The following is a 14,179-nucleotide window of genomic DNA, read 5'->3' as shown; positions in this document are numbered from 1 at the left end:
TATTTCGTCACATGTTTTTATTTATCTCTGCATTTTAACAAAACACACAAGACTTACGAATTAGGTTACAGGCCTTAACAGGTTGTTGACATTTGAACTCATCTGCAATCAACTCACCTCTGTTTCTAAAGCAGGCTGTGATGGTATGGCTCGTTCTGAGACACTGAGTTTTATTTTCATTTACAGATCCACGACTGTTTATGAACACCAGAGTTTGCACTTGCAGAACGGACAGTGACCGCTCTGACAGCCTGCATCCTAGCCACTGGGCCGCATAGAACGGCGCAACCCACAGGTTCTTGAACACACCCTAGAGTGGACGTTTTCTCGCGATACGAGACTTGTTATACCTTCAATGTTTTTGTATGGCTGATGCTGATACGGCTGCAGTGGTTAGCTAGTTAGCAGTTAGCAAGGTGGTCAAAAGTAGAAATGGACTGAGATATGCCGAATAAAAATCAACACAAAAAGGTAGGACTGTTGTACCGGGTGGTTGTTTATATTTGCACGTACATGTCTAACAATTATATGTGAATGTAGAGATTAATGTGAACGTATTCAGCCAACTAGCTGCCAAGCTTGCTAACTTGGCTAACGTCAATAGCCTTAGCTGGTAACCTGATTATTTTACTGTTGAATGTCAGTAAAATAGATTCTATATTCCAGTATTAACAACCTAAGTCATTTAGGTATTCTACACTTGCTATGGGGGATAGCTTCATTGTGAGAACTCCTGTAAGATTACATTAGTGTTAACTAACGTTAACGTCAACTATTAAGAAATGTCTTGACGCACCGGCGTAACGTTACATTAGCTAGCTATCACTCCATAGGTAGACAAACTCGCTAACGTTAATTTATAAATTCAATGAGTCTCAGAGCTCGCTGTGGCGAATGCCAGCTTGCAAAATTGATGGTCAACGTCATTAATAATGCCTTGTCATTCGTAATGACTGTCTTGTTATTTCAGTCCAATCATTTACTGTAAGCTAGTTATGGACGGCATTACAGTTTGTTAAGTATCAAGTCTCTGCCTTGATCAAAACTTTGTTAACACTTAGCTTCTGGACATTGCCATAAATTCCACACCGCAAATTGGACATTTCAGCCCCAACGTATTTCCACAGACGCTATGACCTCAAACGGCTTGTGTGTGGGGTAAAAGTGTGGGGGGCCCGTTGACATAGCCAGCATATCCGAATGAAAGACATTAGCTTAGCATGGCTATCGTATCTAGAAGAATTCCTGTTAAGGATGTGCACATGACATGCAGGCATGACGTGCATGATGCTTTCTCTGTCGTTTCTCATAGAATAGTTGCCTGGTTTGTCGCTGGATAGTTGATGGTTCTATTGTTTCAGTTTGTTTGTTGTTAGGTTGACGTGTAAGATCAAGTGTATGGACATTAACTCTTCAACTAATTCAACGCTAAGACATTTTCGCTCCTGTGCTGTGCTTACACCGCAGGTTCCAACGTTTTCCCGAGCCTTGCCAAAGCAAGGATGTTCCCCGGCTTAGCCCACAGACCATGGCAAGTCTTCTGCAGGGTTTACCTGCATCAACGAGCCCCCCTGTCACAATGGCCCCCCAGACTGGCCCGCCCTTGCTATGGTGAGCAATTCTTGGGTATGTTGCCCTATTTTCATAACCAATTTTGCATTACTCTGTATCATCATGTCATGTTTCATCTTTGTTATTGGTATGTTAACTGATGATTGGTTGTGCTTGACCTGGACTTGGATAGTATTTTGTCTCTTGTAGCCTATTCTGGTAATTCAGACCAAAACCATATTGCTGTTCTCTGTTCAGGTTGGCAAAATGGTACCAGGCTACAAAATGTGTGGCTCAGCTTTCCTGACTGCCGAGTGTCACCATTTGCCTGGGCACAAGTCCAGTACTATTCAACGACGGGCAGCGGTAAAGACGGACCTCCTGTGTCATCAACTGACCCCCCTGTCACAGCAGAGAAGATAGTGGCAGCAGCGGCAGCGGCGACAGCAGGATCACAGCCGTCTCCTGAAGGTAATAGATAGATAGATAGATAGATAGATAGATAGATAGATAGATACTTTATTGATCCCCAAGGGGAAATTCAAGATGCTTTCCTTCTGTCATTGCTACATATCACAAGCAAAAAACAGCACTTGCATAAGTGTTTTTATGTTCTCCTCAGGCACATCTTCAAAAGATGGCGCTGGTAAGTTTTTGTGTATTTATCCCCTTTGTCACTGACTGTTCACCTTGCTCAGAAACACAAGCAGTAACCCATTCATCATTTCAGATGCTAAACCCCAAGGACTGACCAAAGCAGAGGCTATCCAAGTAAAAGGTAACTCAGAGATCATGCTGTATTGCTTAAGTCTATAATTTGTGGATGTACATATGTCTGTGTAAGTAGATGGTAATGAGTGTTTGGCCTGTTGACACTTAGGTCCAGTTTATCATACATGGAGAAGGACTCAATTTAAAGCTTCTTCTTTTTTTTGACCGCGATGTGTGTTCTCAGTCCGAGCCGTCCTGAAGAAGAGGGAGTATGGGACTAAGTACACCCAGAACAACTTCATCACCGCCGTCAGAGCCATGAATGAGTTCTGTCTGAAGCCCAGGTACATACAGAATATCTAACGAAGGCCGTGATGATTCATATTTCTATGTGACACTGGAGATATATGTGTTTATCCAGCTAGTAATGTGGCAGGGGTGTGTTATTTCATGTTTTGGTTCTTGTTGGTGTAGTGTGTTTTGTTATGTGACTAAAACGGCAGTGTAACCTCAGAAGCGAATCCCATGAAGCTGTCAAAAGTGTAGAGGAGCAGTTCAAATCTGGGAAAGCTCTTTGTCCTTTGAGTAGAGCTTATTTTTCTTCTATTATGTTTGTTGATTGAATTTTGATGTGTAATAGTGATCAACAGTGTGCGTATTATGTAACTGGATCTGGAATAGAAAGGGAAGAGAAGCAATTCAGTTCTAAAGTAGAAGTTCTCAGCGCTGTGCTCTGACTAGACGGTTGCTCTTGTTGTGTCTGGTTGTGAATTCAAGACCGTGACCTCTTGTTCTTCTCTAGTGACCTGGAACAGCTACGGAAAATCCGTCGCCGGAGTCCACACGACGACACAGAGGCTTTTACAGTCTTTCTGCGCTCAGATGTGGAGGCAAAGTATATACTTCATTTATACACTTTCATCTGTTAATGCAAACTACTAATGTCTTCAGATCTTACTAAGAGACCGTCTACTGTCTTTGTCAGTATTTTATTTGTATTGTTCCACCCACATGCCCAGGAACTATGGCTGAAATTAGTAATGTTTGCTATAATATGGCACAAAGCATCTCTCATTTTTACATAAGGTTTTTTGTGCACTGTTCCTTATGAGATAAATAAATTACAATTACACTGATTTGCCTTCCTATTATCTCATAAGTTGCATGTACACCGAATAAATATGTTTGAATGAACTAATCTTTGACAAATTCTTTGTGTCCTTTTCTGTCAGAGCTCTGGATGTGTGGGGCAGTCCTGAGGCTCTTGCCCGAGAACGAAATCTGCGGAAAGAAATTGAGCAAGAGTACCAAGAGAGTATGCACCCAAACTTCTTTTCTTGTCTACTTTCAGCTTTAACAGATTCCTCTGAAATGATCTCACGTACCCATTCAATTCAGTGTACCTCTACTCCAGCCCATTAATTATTATCTACACGTGGTGTACGGGGCAAAGTAACCACGCAGAATCTAAACAATGGACCTTACCCCAAGACTACGGACTAGAAGTCATCCGCTCCTTGTTATCAATGTAAATAGCTGACCCATAGCTGGGTTTTATTGTTCATTTTTTTGTGCCATCCTTCTTCCAGATATCTTCAGAAATCAGCAGCTGTTAAAGGAATATAAGGACTTCTGGGGCAACACTAAGGTAAGCCTGGGACTGCTATGAACTGACCTGCTGCTCAAGAGCTGCCAAAGGTCAGATCAGCCTCCATGCAGAGGTGAATGATCATTTGTGAGATACTCAAGGACATTGATTGTTCATGATAATATCCCGTCATTGTATAATGGCCAATAGTTGTTTTAGTGTACTAGAATACAAAGCATACTGTATGTTTACTCCTTCTGAGTAGAGTTACAGTAATTTCCCACATATAAGCCGCATTGGCCAGTATACTGTACTACAGAGCAGGATATGTTGTGGTCATTAGAGTGACATAAACATCATTATCATCATAAGCCACTCTAGTGTGGCTCTGGACACACCCACAGTGTTTGTTTGACATACAGAAAGCAAAAAGTCCATCATGATGTTGCATAATGCTAATTTGGACAGGGCCATGACTAAAAATAGGATGCATTAATGTTTTCTTTGTGCACATGGTATTGGTCTGAAATTGTTTTGTTTTTCTTCTAGCCTCGATCAGGCAAGAGAGCCACATTTCTACAGGGGCCAGGGAAGGTGGTTATGGTAGCTATATGCATGTAAGTCTCAAATTTACATTAGCTAGATTCTGTTTTCTATCATGTGTATACAATATGAACCATACACTTACCTCTTAAGTGTACAATTTGTTTTTGATGTGAAATGCTCTTCAGTTGGTGTACTTTTCTTAATGGTGTATTTCTTGGCCAAATTAGAGCCTGGTTGGTCAATTGAGATGAATGTATATGCCTTTCTATTGGATGTATTGGTTAGCCAAGTTAGAGTTTGGTTGGCTCATTATAAAGTAGACATACGCCTCAAGATGTGTGTTCTCTGTGTATGGGTTCTGTCTGTGTGTGTTTTGCGTGTATGCATTCTGCCTGTACAGTATTCTGCATGTGTGTGTTCTGCGTTTATGTGCTCTGCGTGTACAGTATGTGTTCTGCGTATATGAGTTCTGAAGTTAACTCTGCCGGTGTGTGGTCTGTGGCGGCATGGGACGTTATGGTTGGCGGGGGCCTGCTGGCTATTAGATTAAAGTGATTGAGTTTAGTGGGCATGTGATGTGTGTATGGTCACATGAGGCACGGCCTGTCATCCACACCCTGCCCATTCACACTTGACTCCTAATGGACCACAGGAAGTTCAAACATGAGACACAGGCAGTCCGGTCCAGCACAGTCCAGCCCTTAAGACGTACTGTACCACAGCCTGTCTGTATGGTTAGCCTCTGGTGTTGGAGCAGTGTGTACTCGCTTATAGTACATGCTATTCTCATAGCACCTATGGGCTCTGTGTACTAGCTGAGTTGAGTCAACTTGACGTCGGCAAACCAGTTTCCTGCTCTCTGACATCGCTGTCATCAAGCACCTGAAGAGGAGTGCTACAGTTGTACCAGTCAAACGCGAAACCGGTTTGCCAACTTCTAATAGGCTAGTGCACAGAACCCAGATGATGAATCCATTCTGTATGCTCTCATTCAGAATAATAAGGTAGATTGATCTAATTCTCAAAATCATATGGTTGTATTATTTTGTTCATTGAAGATTTCATATATCTATTCTGATGAGATAGATTAAATGGCAAAGTGTCACAGTCTGAAGTTGACCACAGCTGGACCGAGTGAGTGGGTGCCCCTATAAACTACCAGGTGGCTCACGGAGAAATGACCCGACTAAATGGTGCCATTCTTGAATACTCTGTGCCTTTCTTGAACCAAATCAGTTGTCCATGCGTTTGTTTTCATCGAGTTGTCTCAAAACCAGAAGTAGCCGCAACATCCCCCCTACGCTGCTGAATCATGGCATATTACCAAGCATGAGTACAGTGGAAACGGAAATAGTTGAGCAAAAGACATAATGGCGGTGTATTATCGCCTACATCACTACAGTTGCTAGTCTCTCTTGAGGATTCTTTCTCCATGTCTTACCCATGACCTGATCTCAGGGGTACATTGCTTGCATTGATTCTGGGTCGCTGTTAGAACTACAGCTCTCCAATGGCTGCTGTGGCCACACATAATGGCTCTCACCTTTCATTGTGACCTCTGGAATATCTCATTACCTGCCAGAACGTTCTGTTTTGTTACCTTGGTTCCCCGAGCATGCGGCTTATTTCACAGAAAATCCACATTCTTCTGGGTCACTGGTTGACAAGAATAGATTCTATTTTCCAGCATGTGTCGATAGGAAATAAGCACACACACGCACACACACACACACACACCTATGAATGCATTTTTTACCTCTGGTGTCAAACAGTTGCCAAGATACTTTCCTCTTGATGTATATTTTCTCTTGATGCACAGCAGGGGTGGACAAATTGTTTGCGGTTCGGTAAATTTGTCGACCTCTGTTTTAGCCCAACTTCAGACTGGTTGGTGTGTCACCTTACTGTGCAGAGTCCTTGGATCTCAATTTTGAAATTGATAATTGATGGTTGATAATGTTTGATGATAAATCATGTGGGGTGTGTGCTTTGCTGTTCATTCATCTCGCTCTTGCTCTCTCTCTCTCCCTCACACACAGAAATGGACTGAACTTTTTCTTCAAGCTGCTTGCGTGGGTGTACACTGGATCAGCCAGTATGTTCTCCGAAGCCATTCACTCATTGGCCGACACAGCAAATCAGGTCAGTCCTGCCCACCCTTAGCAGTAACGTGTTTGCTTAATACAAAAGAAAGGAAGCTGTCAGTCATAATCTCTCCATTAACCATGTTAATTGCTCTCCCTCCCACTCCTCCTCTCCTCTCCATTCATTCTGTCATCCTTACACAGGCTCTCTTAGCCATTGGCATCAGTCAGTCCGTGAGGAATCCCGACGCTGTCCACCCGTAAGAGCCGTGGCACACACACACACACACGCACGGGCACGCACACACACATACACACACCAGTTGGCAGGGATATGTTTTTCTTAGACTGTACAGAGTGACCATTTGTGAATCAACCGACGACCGTCTAACCGTCTAGACTACAGATACAGATTCCTCCTATTTGTATTCTGCCACAGATGACATTATGATGCAGCAGATCTGGTAGTGGTGAGGTTCCTCTGAAGTGCTAGATCAGCTGAGTCTGCATGATGGGGAACTCTGCATCCCATCTCCTCAGAAGTAGTTACTCAGAACAAGGTTGTGCTGGCCATGTGGAGCTGACACCGAGTTTCACGTTAGCTTTGATTTGAATTGAATACATCTTGCAGTGCTTTGCCATGTCTGATCCCTGACACGGCTTTGAAATCCCGCAGTCTGATGCTGAGATTAAACAAGTGCATCTGAATCTGGTTGTTGAAATCATGCTGTGCTCAAGTTCCACTGTTTTTGTGTTTCTCATTCCCCCCGCCCCCAACACACACACGCATACACACACGCACACACACACACACACACGCACAAATACACACACACAGGTATGGGTTCTCCAACATGCGTTACATCGCCTCCCTTATCAGCGGCGTGGGCATTTTCATGATGGGCGCCGGCCTGTCCTGGTACCACGGCATCATGGGCCTCCTGCATCCGCAGCCAATCGAGTCCCTCCTTTGGGTAAGACGCCATATGCCACACTCTTATCACGCTGCCCGGGCCTCCTGCTATGGGTTAAGAGCACAAATGTTATTGCTGGCAAATGCCTAATCTTTCTCTCGTTCTACCTCTCGGCCCCCTAGGCGTACTGCATTTTGGCAGGATCCCTCGTTTCTGAAGGAGGTAGGTTGACAATTTGGCCGTTGGCGTTTTTTTTTTTTTATCTCACTGCATGATTCTTCTCTTTTTTTTTCTTCTTCTTCTTCCTGGTGTGTGCATTTTTTGCCAGTGATATTTATTCTTTCATGTGGAGTAGCGTGGCAGAATAATTGAATCTTTTTTTGGTCTCTTTTTGCCCCCAGCGACGCTCCTGGTTGCCATCAACGAGATCAAAAAGAGTGCACAGCAGCAGCAAGTCTCCTTCTACGAGTACGGTGGGTGTCTGTCGGCGTCTCTCGTTAGAACGCGTTTGCCGTCGGCATGTACGCAGTCGAGTCTCAATCAAGTCTTTGATTGAACTTGTCACATTAGTAACAGCGAACAAATTGTAAATGTTTGCTCAGTGAGGTGTATGTAGCAGCTTGGGAAGTATAGAAGGGAAATTTGTGCGTGTGCGACGGTTACTGAAATACTGTAATTTCTCGACTATTAGCCGCGGCTTATACAACGATTTTGCACAATTTCTTCCGTTATGAGGTTGATACTCGGGGACTGTTAATATTGTATTAATATGGTTTTGTTTCTTTTAAGTTGCATAAAACACAGCCCTGCGGCTTATACACAATGCAGCTAATGCACAGGAAATGACTGTATATATGTTGTTTTTGTTTTTGTTTTCTTCAGTGATGCAGAGCCGCGACCCCAGCACTAATGTGGTGTTATTAGAGGACGCGGCCGCTGTGATTGGAGTGATAATGGCCGCCAGCTGCATGGGTCTGACCTCCCTCACAGGTAGAACATCAAAATGGGTTTTCATTGCGTGCAAAACGTATGCCAGAAAAAAAGTGTTAATGACTCGTTAATGAGCTGTTTGCAGTTAGATATTCTTGTTCTTATAAGGTTACACTGGATCTGTGAACAATGGAGCAGATGTCTAAATGGCTTATTGCTGGTTGAATCAACTGTATTTTTACCTGTCAGTCAGTATCTCTACCAGCAGAGGGTGCTATAGGCAAACTACTAATTCTGTACATACTGAAGTCTTGCAGCACTGTTGTCCGTATCGTTACCATGGCTATAGACATGACAAATGTTGTCCGTGTGTGTCGGTTCTTGCCTCAGGTAATCCGTACTACGACAGTCTGGGGTCTCTGGGCGTGGGCACCTTGCTGGGCGCCGTGTCGGCGTTCCTCATCTACACCAACACCGAGGCCCTGCTGGGGCGCTCCATCCAGGCTGAGCACGTGCAGAAGCTCACCGAGTTCTTGGAGAACGACCCCGCAGTAAGGTCAGTCCCCGCAGCGGCGTGTGTGTGTTGCTCCAGTAAAAGCCTGTGGTTTGCGTTTAGGAAAACACACCGTGGAATCTAATCAAATCCACACCTCAAAAGCCAGAGTGAAGTACTGTGGTCCCCAGAATTTGTACTACTCCGAGGATGTGTTGAGTAATGACAGTTAGAAACAAGTGTCCTCTACTTGTACACTTTGTAGATGTGTCATTAGCAATACGTAATTGAGCCTGAACCGCCATTTTAGATCCTTTTTTCTCTCTCTCTGTTCCTGTTTTTCCTCTCACGGCGCCATTTACAGGGCGATTCACGACGTGAAGGCCACCGACATAGGCCTAAGCAAAGTGCGTTTCAAAGCGGAGGTGGACTTTGACGGGCGGGTGGTGACACGGTCCTACTTGGAGAAGCAGGACATCGACCAGATCTTGAATGTAAGGAGGAGGAAAACAAATAGCCCTTGGGAGAGATCGTACTGTTTAGCCATGTGTTGATGTTTTGTTCGCTAAAGCTCCTGAAGCATGAAAGACTGATCTGATCTGTTTGTGATTCACTCTTTAGTTTGGTTACGGTCACATCCAAGCTTAAGTATTTAGTGCCCCGACTCTGATGTTCAAATGAAATCTGGATTAATGTGGTAATGTGATAAAGCTGTGACCCTAGTCCAAATGTATCTGATGAAAAACATTGGTTAAAGGGATAATCCGGAGTGAAATGCACTTTAGATCAATTTTTCGGAATATTGGGAGTAAATACGTTGAGTTGACACCAAAATCATGTCATTCGGATGTATTTTGAGAAAGTTTGAGCTCACCGTTTTTAGCCAAAACTCGTTAGCCTGGAGGTGACTCGGGCATGTCATTTCGCCACTACAAAACGCTATTTTTATACCTCTTCTACTGTTCCAAACAACACTACGCTTACGTGGTAGTGAGTAGAGGATCCCTAAAGCCAAACCGAAGTATCCCCACGTCTTTATGTGGTCGGATAGAGAGTCCAGAATGAATTTAACCGAGTCCGTACCTTTCCGGAAATGTTAATAAAGTGTTGTTATAGCGTTGTCAGCTGCAGCACCGACATTTCCGGAAAGGTACTGACTCGATTAAATTCATTCTGGACTCTCTATCCGACCACATAAAGACGTGGGGATACTTCGGTTTGACTTTAGGGACCCTCTACTCACTACCACGTAAGTGTAGTGTTGTTTGGAACAGTAGAAGAGGTATAAAAATAGCGTTTTGTAGTGGCGAAAGGACCTGCCCCGGTCACTTACAGGCTAACGAGTTTTGGCTAAAAACGGTGAACTCGAACTTTCTCAAAATACATCCGAATGACATGATTTTGGTGTCAACTCAACGTATTTACTCCCAATAGTCCGAAAAATTGATCTAAAGTGCATTTCACTCCGGATTATCCCTTTAAACCTTTTGAAGAAATAAACTGAATGACTACAGTCTATTCACAAATATTTTGTTACTGGATCGCTACATGTTCAGAGCATTGTAGGACCTGTCATGCTTCTGCGATCTGAAGAAGGCCATAGGCCGAACCGTGGTTAGCTTAGCACTTAGCAGTGAGTTATGAGAACGTGCTCTTAGTGTTTGGATTTGACGTGTGTGTGTGTGTGTGTGTGTAGGATATTCAGCAGGTGAAGACCCCAGAGGAGCTAGAAAACTTCATGCTGAAGCATGGGGAGAATATCATCGACACACTCGGAGCTGAGGTGGACCGCCTGGAGAAGGAGCTTAAGGTGGAGGCTCGCACACCCTCACACACATGCACACTTGCTCTGTCTCACACACACAAATACTGTACACTCACACATACACACAAACTCTCACACACTAATTCTTTACAAACTCAGAGTCGCTCTTACAAACTCTCACACACACATTCACACAAACTTTCACACACACTCACAAACTCGCACATTCACACTCACTCTTACTCACTCTCACAAACGCACACACACTCACAAACTCTCTCCGCTCACTCTCACAAACTGTCACACACACACACACACACACTCATATACTCACAAACTCTCGCTCTCACAAACTCTCACACACATACACTCACACTTGCTCTAACAAACTCACACTGAAGCTCACAAACTCTCACACACACATACTCACTCTCTCAAACTCTTACACACCCTCACACACTCACTCACACTTTCTGTCACACACACTGTTCTCTCAAACTCTCACACACACTGTCCAGTGCTCTGGTGCTTCTCCATCACAGGTTTGACAGACTGTAAATGGTGACTGTAAATGGTGTGTAAGATTTTGGGCCTTTAGTGAACCTGTTGACATGGACACGTTCGACAACTTTATTGTACACTCCAATAGGATGATGTGACTCTGTTTGCATGTGTATGTTTTTTAAAAATGTTGAAGGCAGGAGTGACACTTCTACTGTCTGACAGATTAAGCCGTCATAGGAGTCCTCTCTGAATGCTCTGTACAAATGGCAAAGTAATTGGCGTGCTAGGATGCGCGTGTTTACCGATTGCTGGTTAAGAGAGGTTGAAATTTTAGTTTGCCAACAGAGCTCAGAAGTGCCCCACCCAGAATATAATACCAACACCACAGTCAATATATTTCATTTTTGGCTATACAGTTAATGGTTTTAAATGTCGTCTACACTCCCACACACACACACATACACGCGCCACACACAGCATATGACAGTCCCGTTAGTGTGTACTTAGTAGCCCTTGTTTATCAGCATATATAAATGTCATGAGGCGGTTTTAATCATCTGACGTAGAGAACTCCATGTATCATCCCCCACTGGCAGCCATTTTGGGGAATATGAGCTATTTAGGGGGCCAGTGTTGTCATCCCATACTGACATTGCCCTTGTTCACCCCACAGCAACGGAACCCGGAGGTGCGGCACGTGGATTTGGAGATCCTATAACTCTCACTTTTGGCAGGCGGAGAACACCCTATATATAGGCAACCAGAAAGAAAGAGAGAGAGAAAGAGAGAGGAGGAAGAGGAGAGAGAGAAAGACAAGAGTGAAGGAATCAGCGGGAGATGAGGACTAAAAGGCAGGTGCTCCCCCCCCCCCCCATCTCCCCCTAACCACCTCATCTGATGAAGTCTTACTGTGCTGTATCATTCAACATATTCCCTAAGTTCTAGTGACAAGCTTCAGGAGAGGGTTTCTTTTTTATTCAGTTTTATTTTTGTTTTGTTTTCCGCCGTTATTTTCCTCTGCCATTGTCAAGCAAGGGTCACGTGACAATCAGCTCAACATCTGAATGTGCATCCTCAGGCCACCTCTTGTGTCTAGGGTAACAGAGAGAGTGTGTGTGAGTGTGTGAGTGCGTGTGTGAACGTGGGTGTGTGCGTGCGCGCGCCTTGCATACATGCTGTGTGTGTGTGTGTGTGTGTGTGTGTGTGTGTGTGTGTGTGTGTGTGTGTGGTGAGCAGTCAGCATGTGGTTGTGGAGACATACTTGAGAATATCCAACAGTGTTGGATACTGATTCCACCTGCCAGTCTGCTGCAGAGAAAGATCTACGAATGCACTTGAGTTTCAGTTTAGGCTCTGGTTTGGCCGTTAATGTGAATCAGGCAGGTCCACACTGGAATCATGTCCTCAGACTCGTAAGCACTTGAAAGAAAGAAAGAAACAAACAAACACAAACAACCAGAGCACTTGTTGCCACAGACTCTCGCTCACCTCATCCCTGTTCACTAGGGGTCTCCGCTCTGTTACAGTGTATGGGTGTGATGAGCTCTGCTGTAGCTGAACGGGACATGAAATAAGCAACCAATGTATGTGGAGCTTCATCAATGCTCTCGAAAAACATATTAGGAACATTAGGAAAGCGTATAGGAAATCATAAATTTCATTCTGTGTCATAATGAATGGGTTTTGATACAAAACAAGTTAGCCCCACCAAATTATTGTAAAGAAAGGTTGGGACTAAAGTTATCACCAATTAATTACAGCAGTAGTGATGTAGTTAAAACCAAGGACTAGGGTAATATTATTTTTTTCCTTTTAAAAAGAAAGAAGAAGGCTTTTAAATGTTCATTGTTTAGGTTTCTGTGGAAAAGAGAGAAGTAACAGCTCTTGTAAAAAGCACTTGAAATGTTGTTAACTCTGTGCATGACATTCTTCAAGACTTCCAAGTGAGTCTTGCGGTATTAGTGATGTCATCCACAGCCAAATATCTTCATGTACACAAAATGTAAAAATCCAAAGATTACAACTGAAGAAAAACAAAAAAAGAAATTGGAATTTATATAGCAGGTTGTTTGTAACCTAATATTACGGTACCCTTCATTAACACAGATTACTGTTCAGTTACTATGAGAACTTCTCCATTCAACTGCAATTTCAGACTGCTGAACCTTCATCTAAAATGTACTAAGTGACCTCATGTATGCCTGACATTAATATCTCCAAACATTTAACCATTTCACAGGGTCCATTCACTACAGTCAGTCATATTTCTTACTAAGCTACCTTTTACTATTTAAGACTTCCTGTCCTCGCTAACAGTGGTGTTTTGGCGTAGATTAAGTTATTTGTCAGCATTCATCTGTCGGTTCTAATGGCGATGGCTTCACGGAGAGCGTTGTATGAGGCGGCTGCTGATTGCTGTGTAGGGTAGGGTTCCTGCTGTTCGAAACGTTTCGAACTCCTGCCTGCCACCAAAATAAGTGTTTCTATGGCCCGTTGTAAATTTCTGCTGGGTTTTGTCAGTTTCAAGGTCTCAGTCCTATCTCTCATCATGTTGAATATCAGACCTCATATTCAGTAACAAACAAGCAAATCTTTGGACAAAAAAACAAACAAAAAAAATCACTGTGTATACTAAGGCAGTGTACACTTTAGCTGCATTCTGTGTATTGATCATTATATGGTCTGTGAAAAAAAAAAATAGATATGCTTAGTCAACCCATTGTAGACTATAATAACCATGTAACGCAACAAACCCACTCTGTGACAGTCAAATATGCATTCACTTGGTTTTTGTATATATAAAACCCAAACTTACAAGTAACTCGTATAGGCCCTCGGTCTGCAGTGAGGTAGAAATTAAACATGATTGTGAGCAGATAGGTTTGGGTGTGTGTGGACATCCTGAACTGAAGGATGCAAACCCTTCCTGCCTTAGTGGTGGGCTGATATTGTTTTGTTCAAGGAGGTCATAAACTATAGTACATATATTTTTAAAGATGTTTATCAACATTGTCAAAGATTTCTCTTGGTTTGGATCAGTGTAACTGTTGCAGAAGATGATTGAATAAATTGCAATTAATTTATTAAACTGCA

The 14,179-nt window shown here is 43.3% G+C and overlaps 2 protein-coding genes across 4 annotated transcripts in view; one reads left to right on the top strand and one right to left on the bottom strand.

Moving 5' to 3' along the window:
• Positions 1-268, bottom strand: part of f8 (coagulation factor VIII, procoagulant component) — a 20,924-nt gene extending 20,656 nt beyond the window's left edge. The window contains exon 1 of the mRNA XM_062525174.1: positions 118-268. The gene's annotated coding sequence lies outside the window, so the exon portion shown is untranslated. The remainder of the gene's footprint in view (positions 1-117) is intronic.
• slc30a9 (solute carrier family 30 member 9) overlaps positions 1-14,179 on the top strand; it is a 14,473-nt gene extending 294 nt beyond the window's left edge. The window contains exons 2-21 of one of the 3 annotated variants that reach the window (XM_062525179.1): positions 187-471; positions 1,468-1,611; positions 1,810-2,022; positions 2,174-2,197; positions 2,282-2,329; positions 2,507-2,606; positions 3,065-3,157; positions 3,495-3,577; positions 3,852-3,910; positions 4,400-4,467; positions 6,436-6,538; positions 6,685-6,740; positions 7,319-7,454; positions 7,577-7,616; positions 7,796-7,867; positions 8,277-8,384; positions 8,715-8,880; positions 9,182-9,311; positions 10,514-10,627; positions 11,760-14,179. In XM_062525179.1, the coding sequence (XP_062381163.1) occupies positions 1,503-1,611; positions 1,810-2,022; positions 2,174-2,197; positions 2,282-2,329; positions 2,507-2,606; positions 3,065-3,157; positions 3,495-3,577; positions 3,852-3,910; positions 4,400-4,467; positions 6,436-6,538; positions 6,685-6,740; positions 7,319-7,454; positions 7,577-7,616; positions 7,796-7,867; positions 8,277-8,384; positions 8,715-8,880; positions 9,182-9,311; positions 10,514-10,627; positions 11,760-11,804 (1,767 nt within the window). In that variant the 5' untranslated portion in view covers positions 187-471; positions 1,468-1,502 and the 3' untranslated portion in view covers positions 11,805-14,179. Of the gene's footprint in view, positions 1-179; positions 472-1,467; positions 1,627-1,809; positions 2,023-2,173; positions 2,198-2,281; positions 2,330-2,506; positions 2,607-3,064; positions 3,158-3,494; positions 3,578-3,851; positions 3,911-4,399; positions 4,468-6,435; positions 6,539-6,684; positions 6,741-7,318; positions 7,455-7,576; positions 7,617-7,795; positions 7,868-8,276; positions 8,385-8,714; positions 8,881-9,181; positions 9,312-10,513; positions 10,628-11,759 lie in introns of those variants that run through there. The other 2 variants (XM_062525177.1, XM_062525178.1) reach the window with 2 other exon arrangements.

The sequence above is a fragment of the Sardina pilchardus genome, chromosome 21 (assembly GCF_963854185.1).
Source record: "Sardina pilchardus chromosome 21, fSarPil1.1, whole genome shotgun sequence".
NCBI classification, from domain to species: Eukaryota; Metazoa; Chordata; class Actinopteri; order Clupeiformes; family Clupeidae; genus Sardina; species Sardina pilchardus.
The sequence above is the reverse complement of the archived record's forward strand: the minus strand, read 5'-3'. Positions and strand labels throughout refer to the sequence as shown.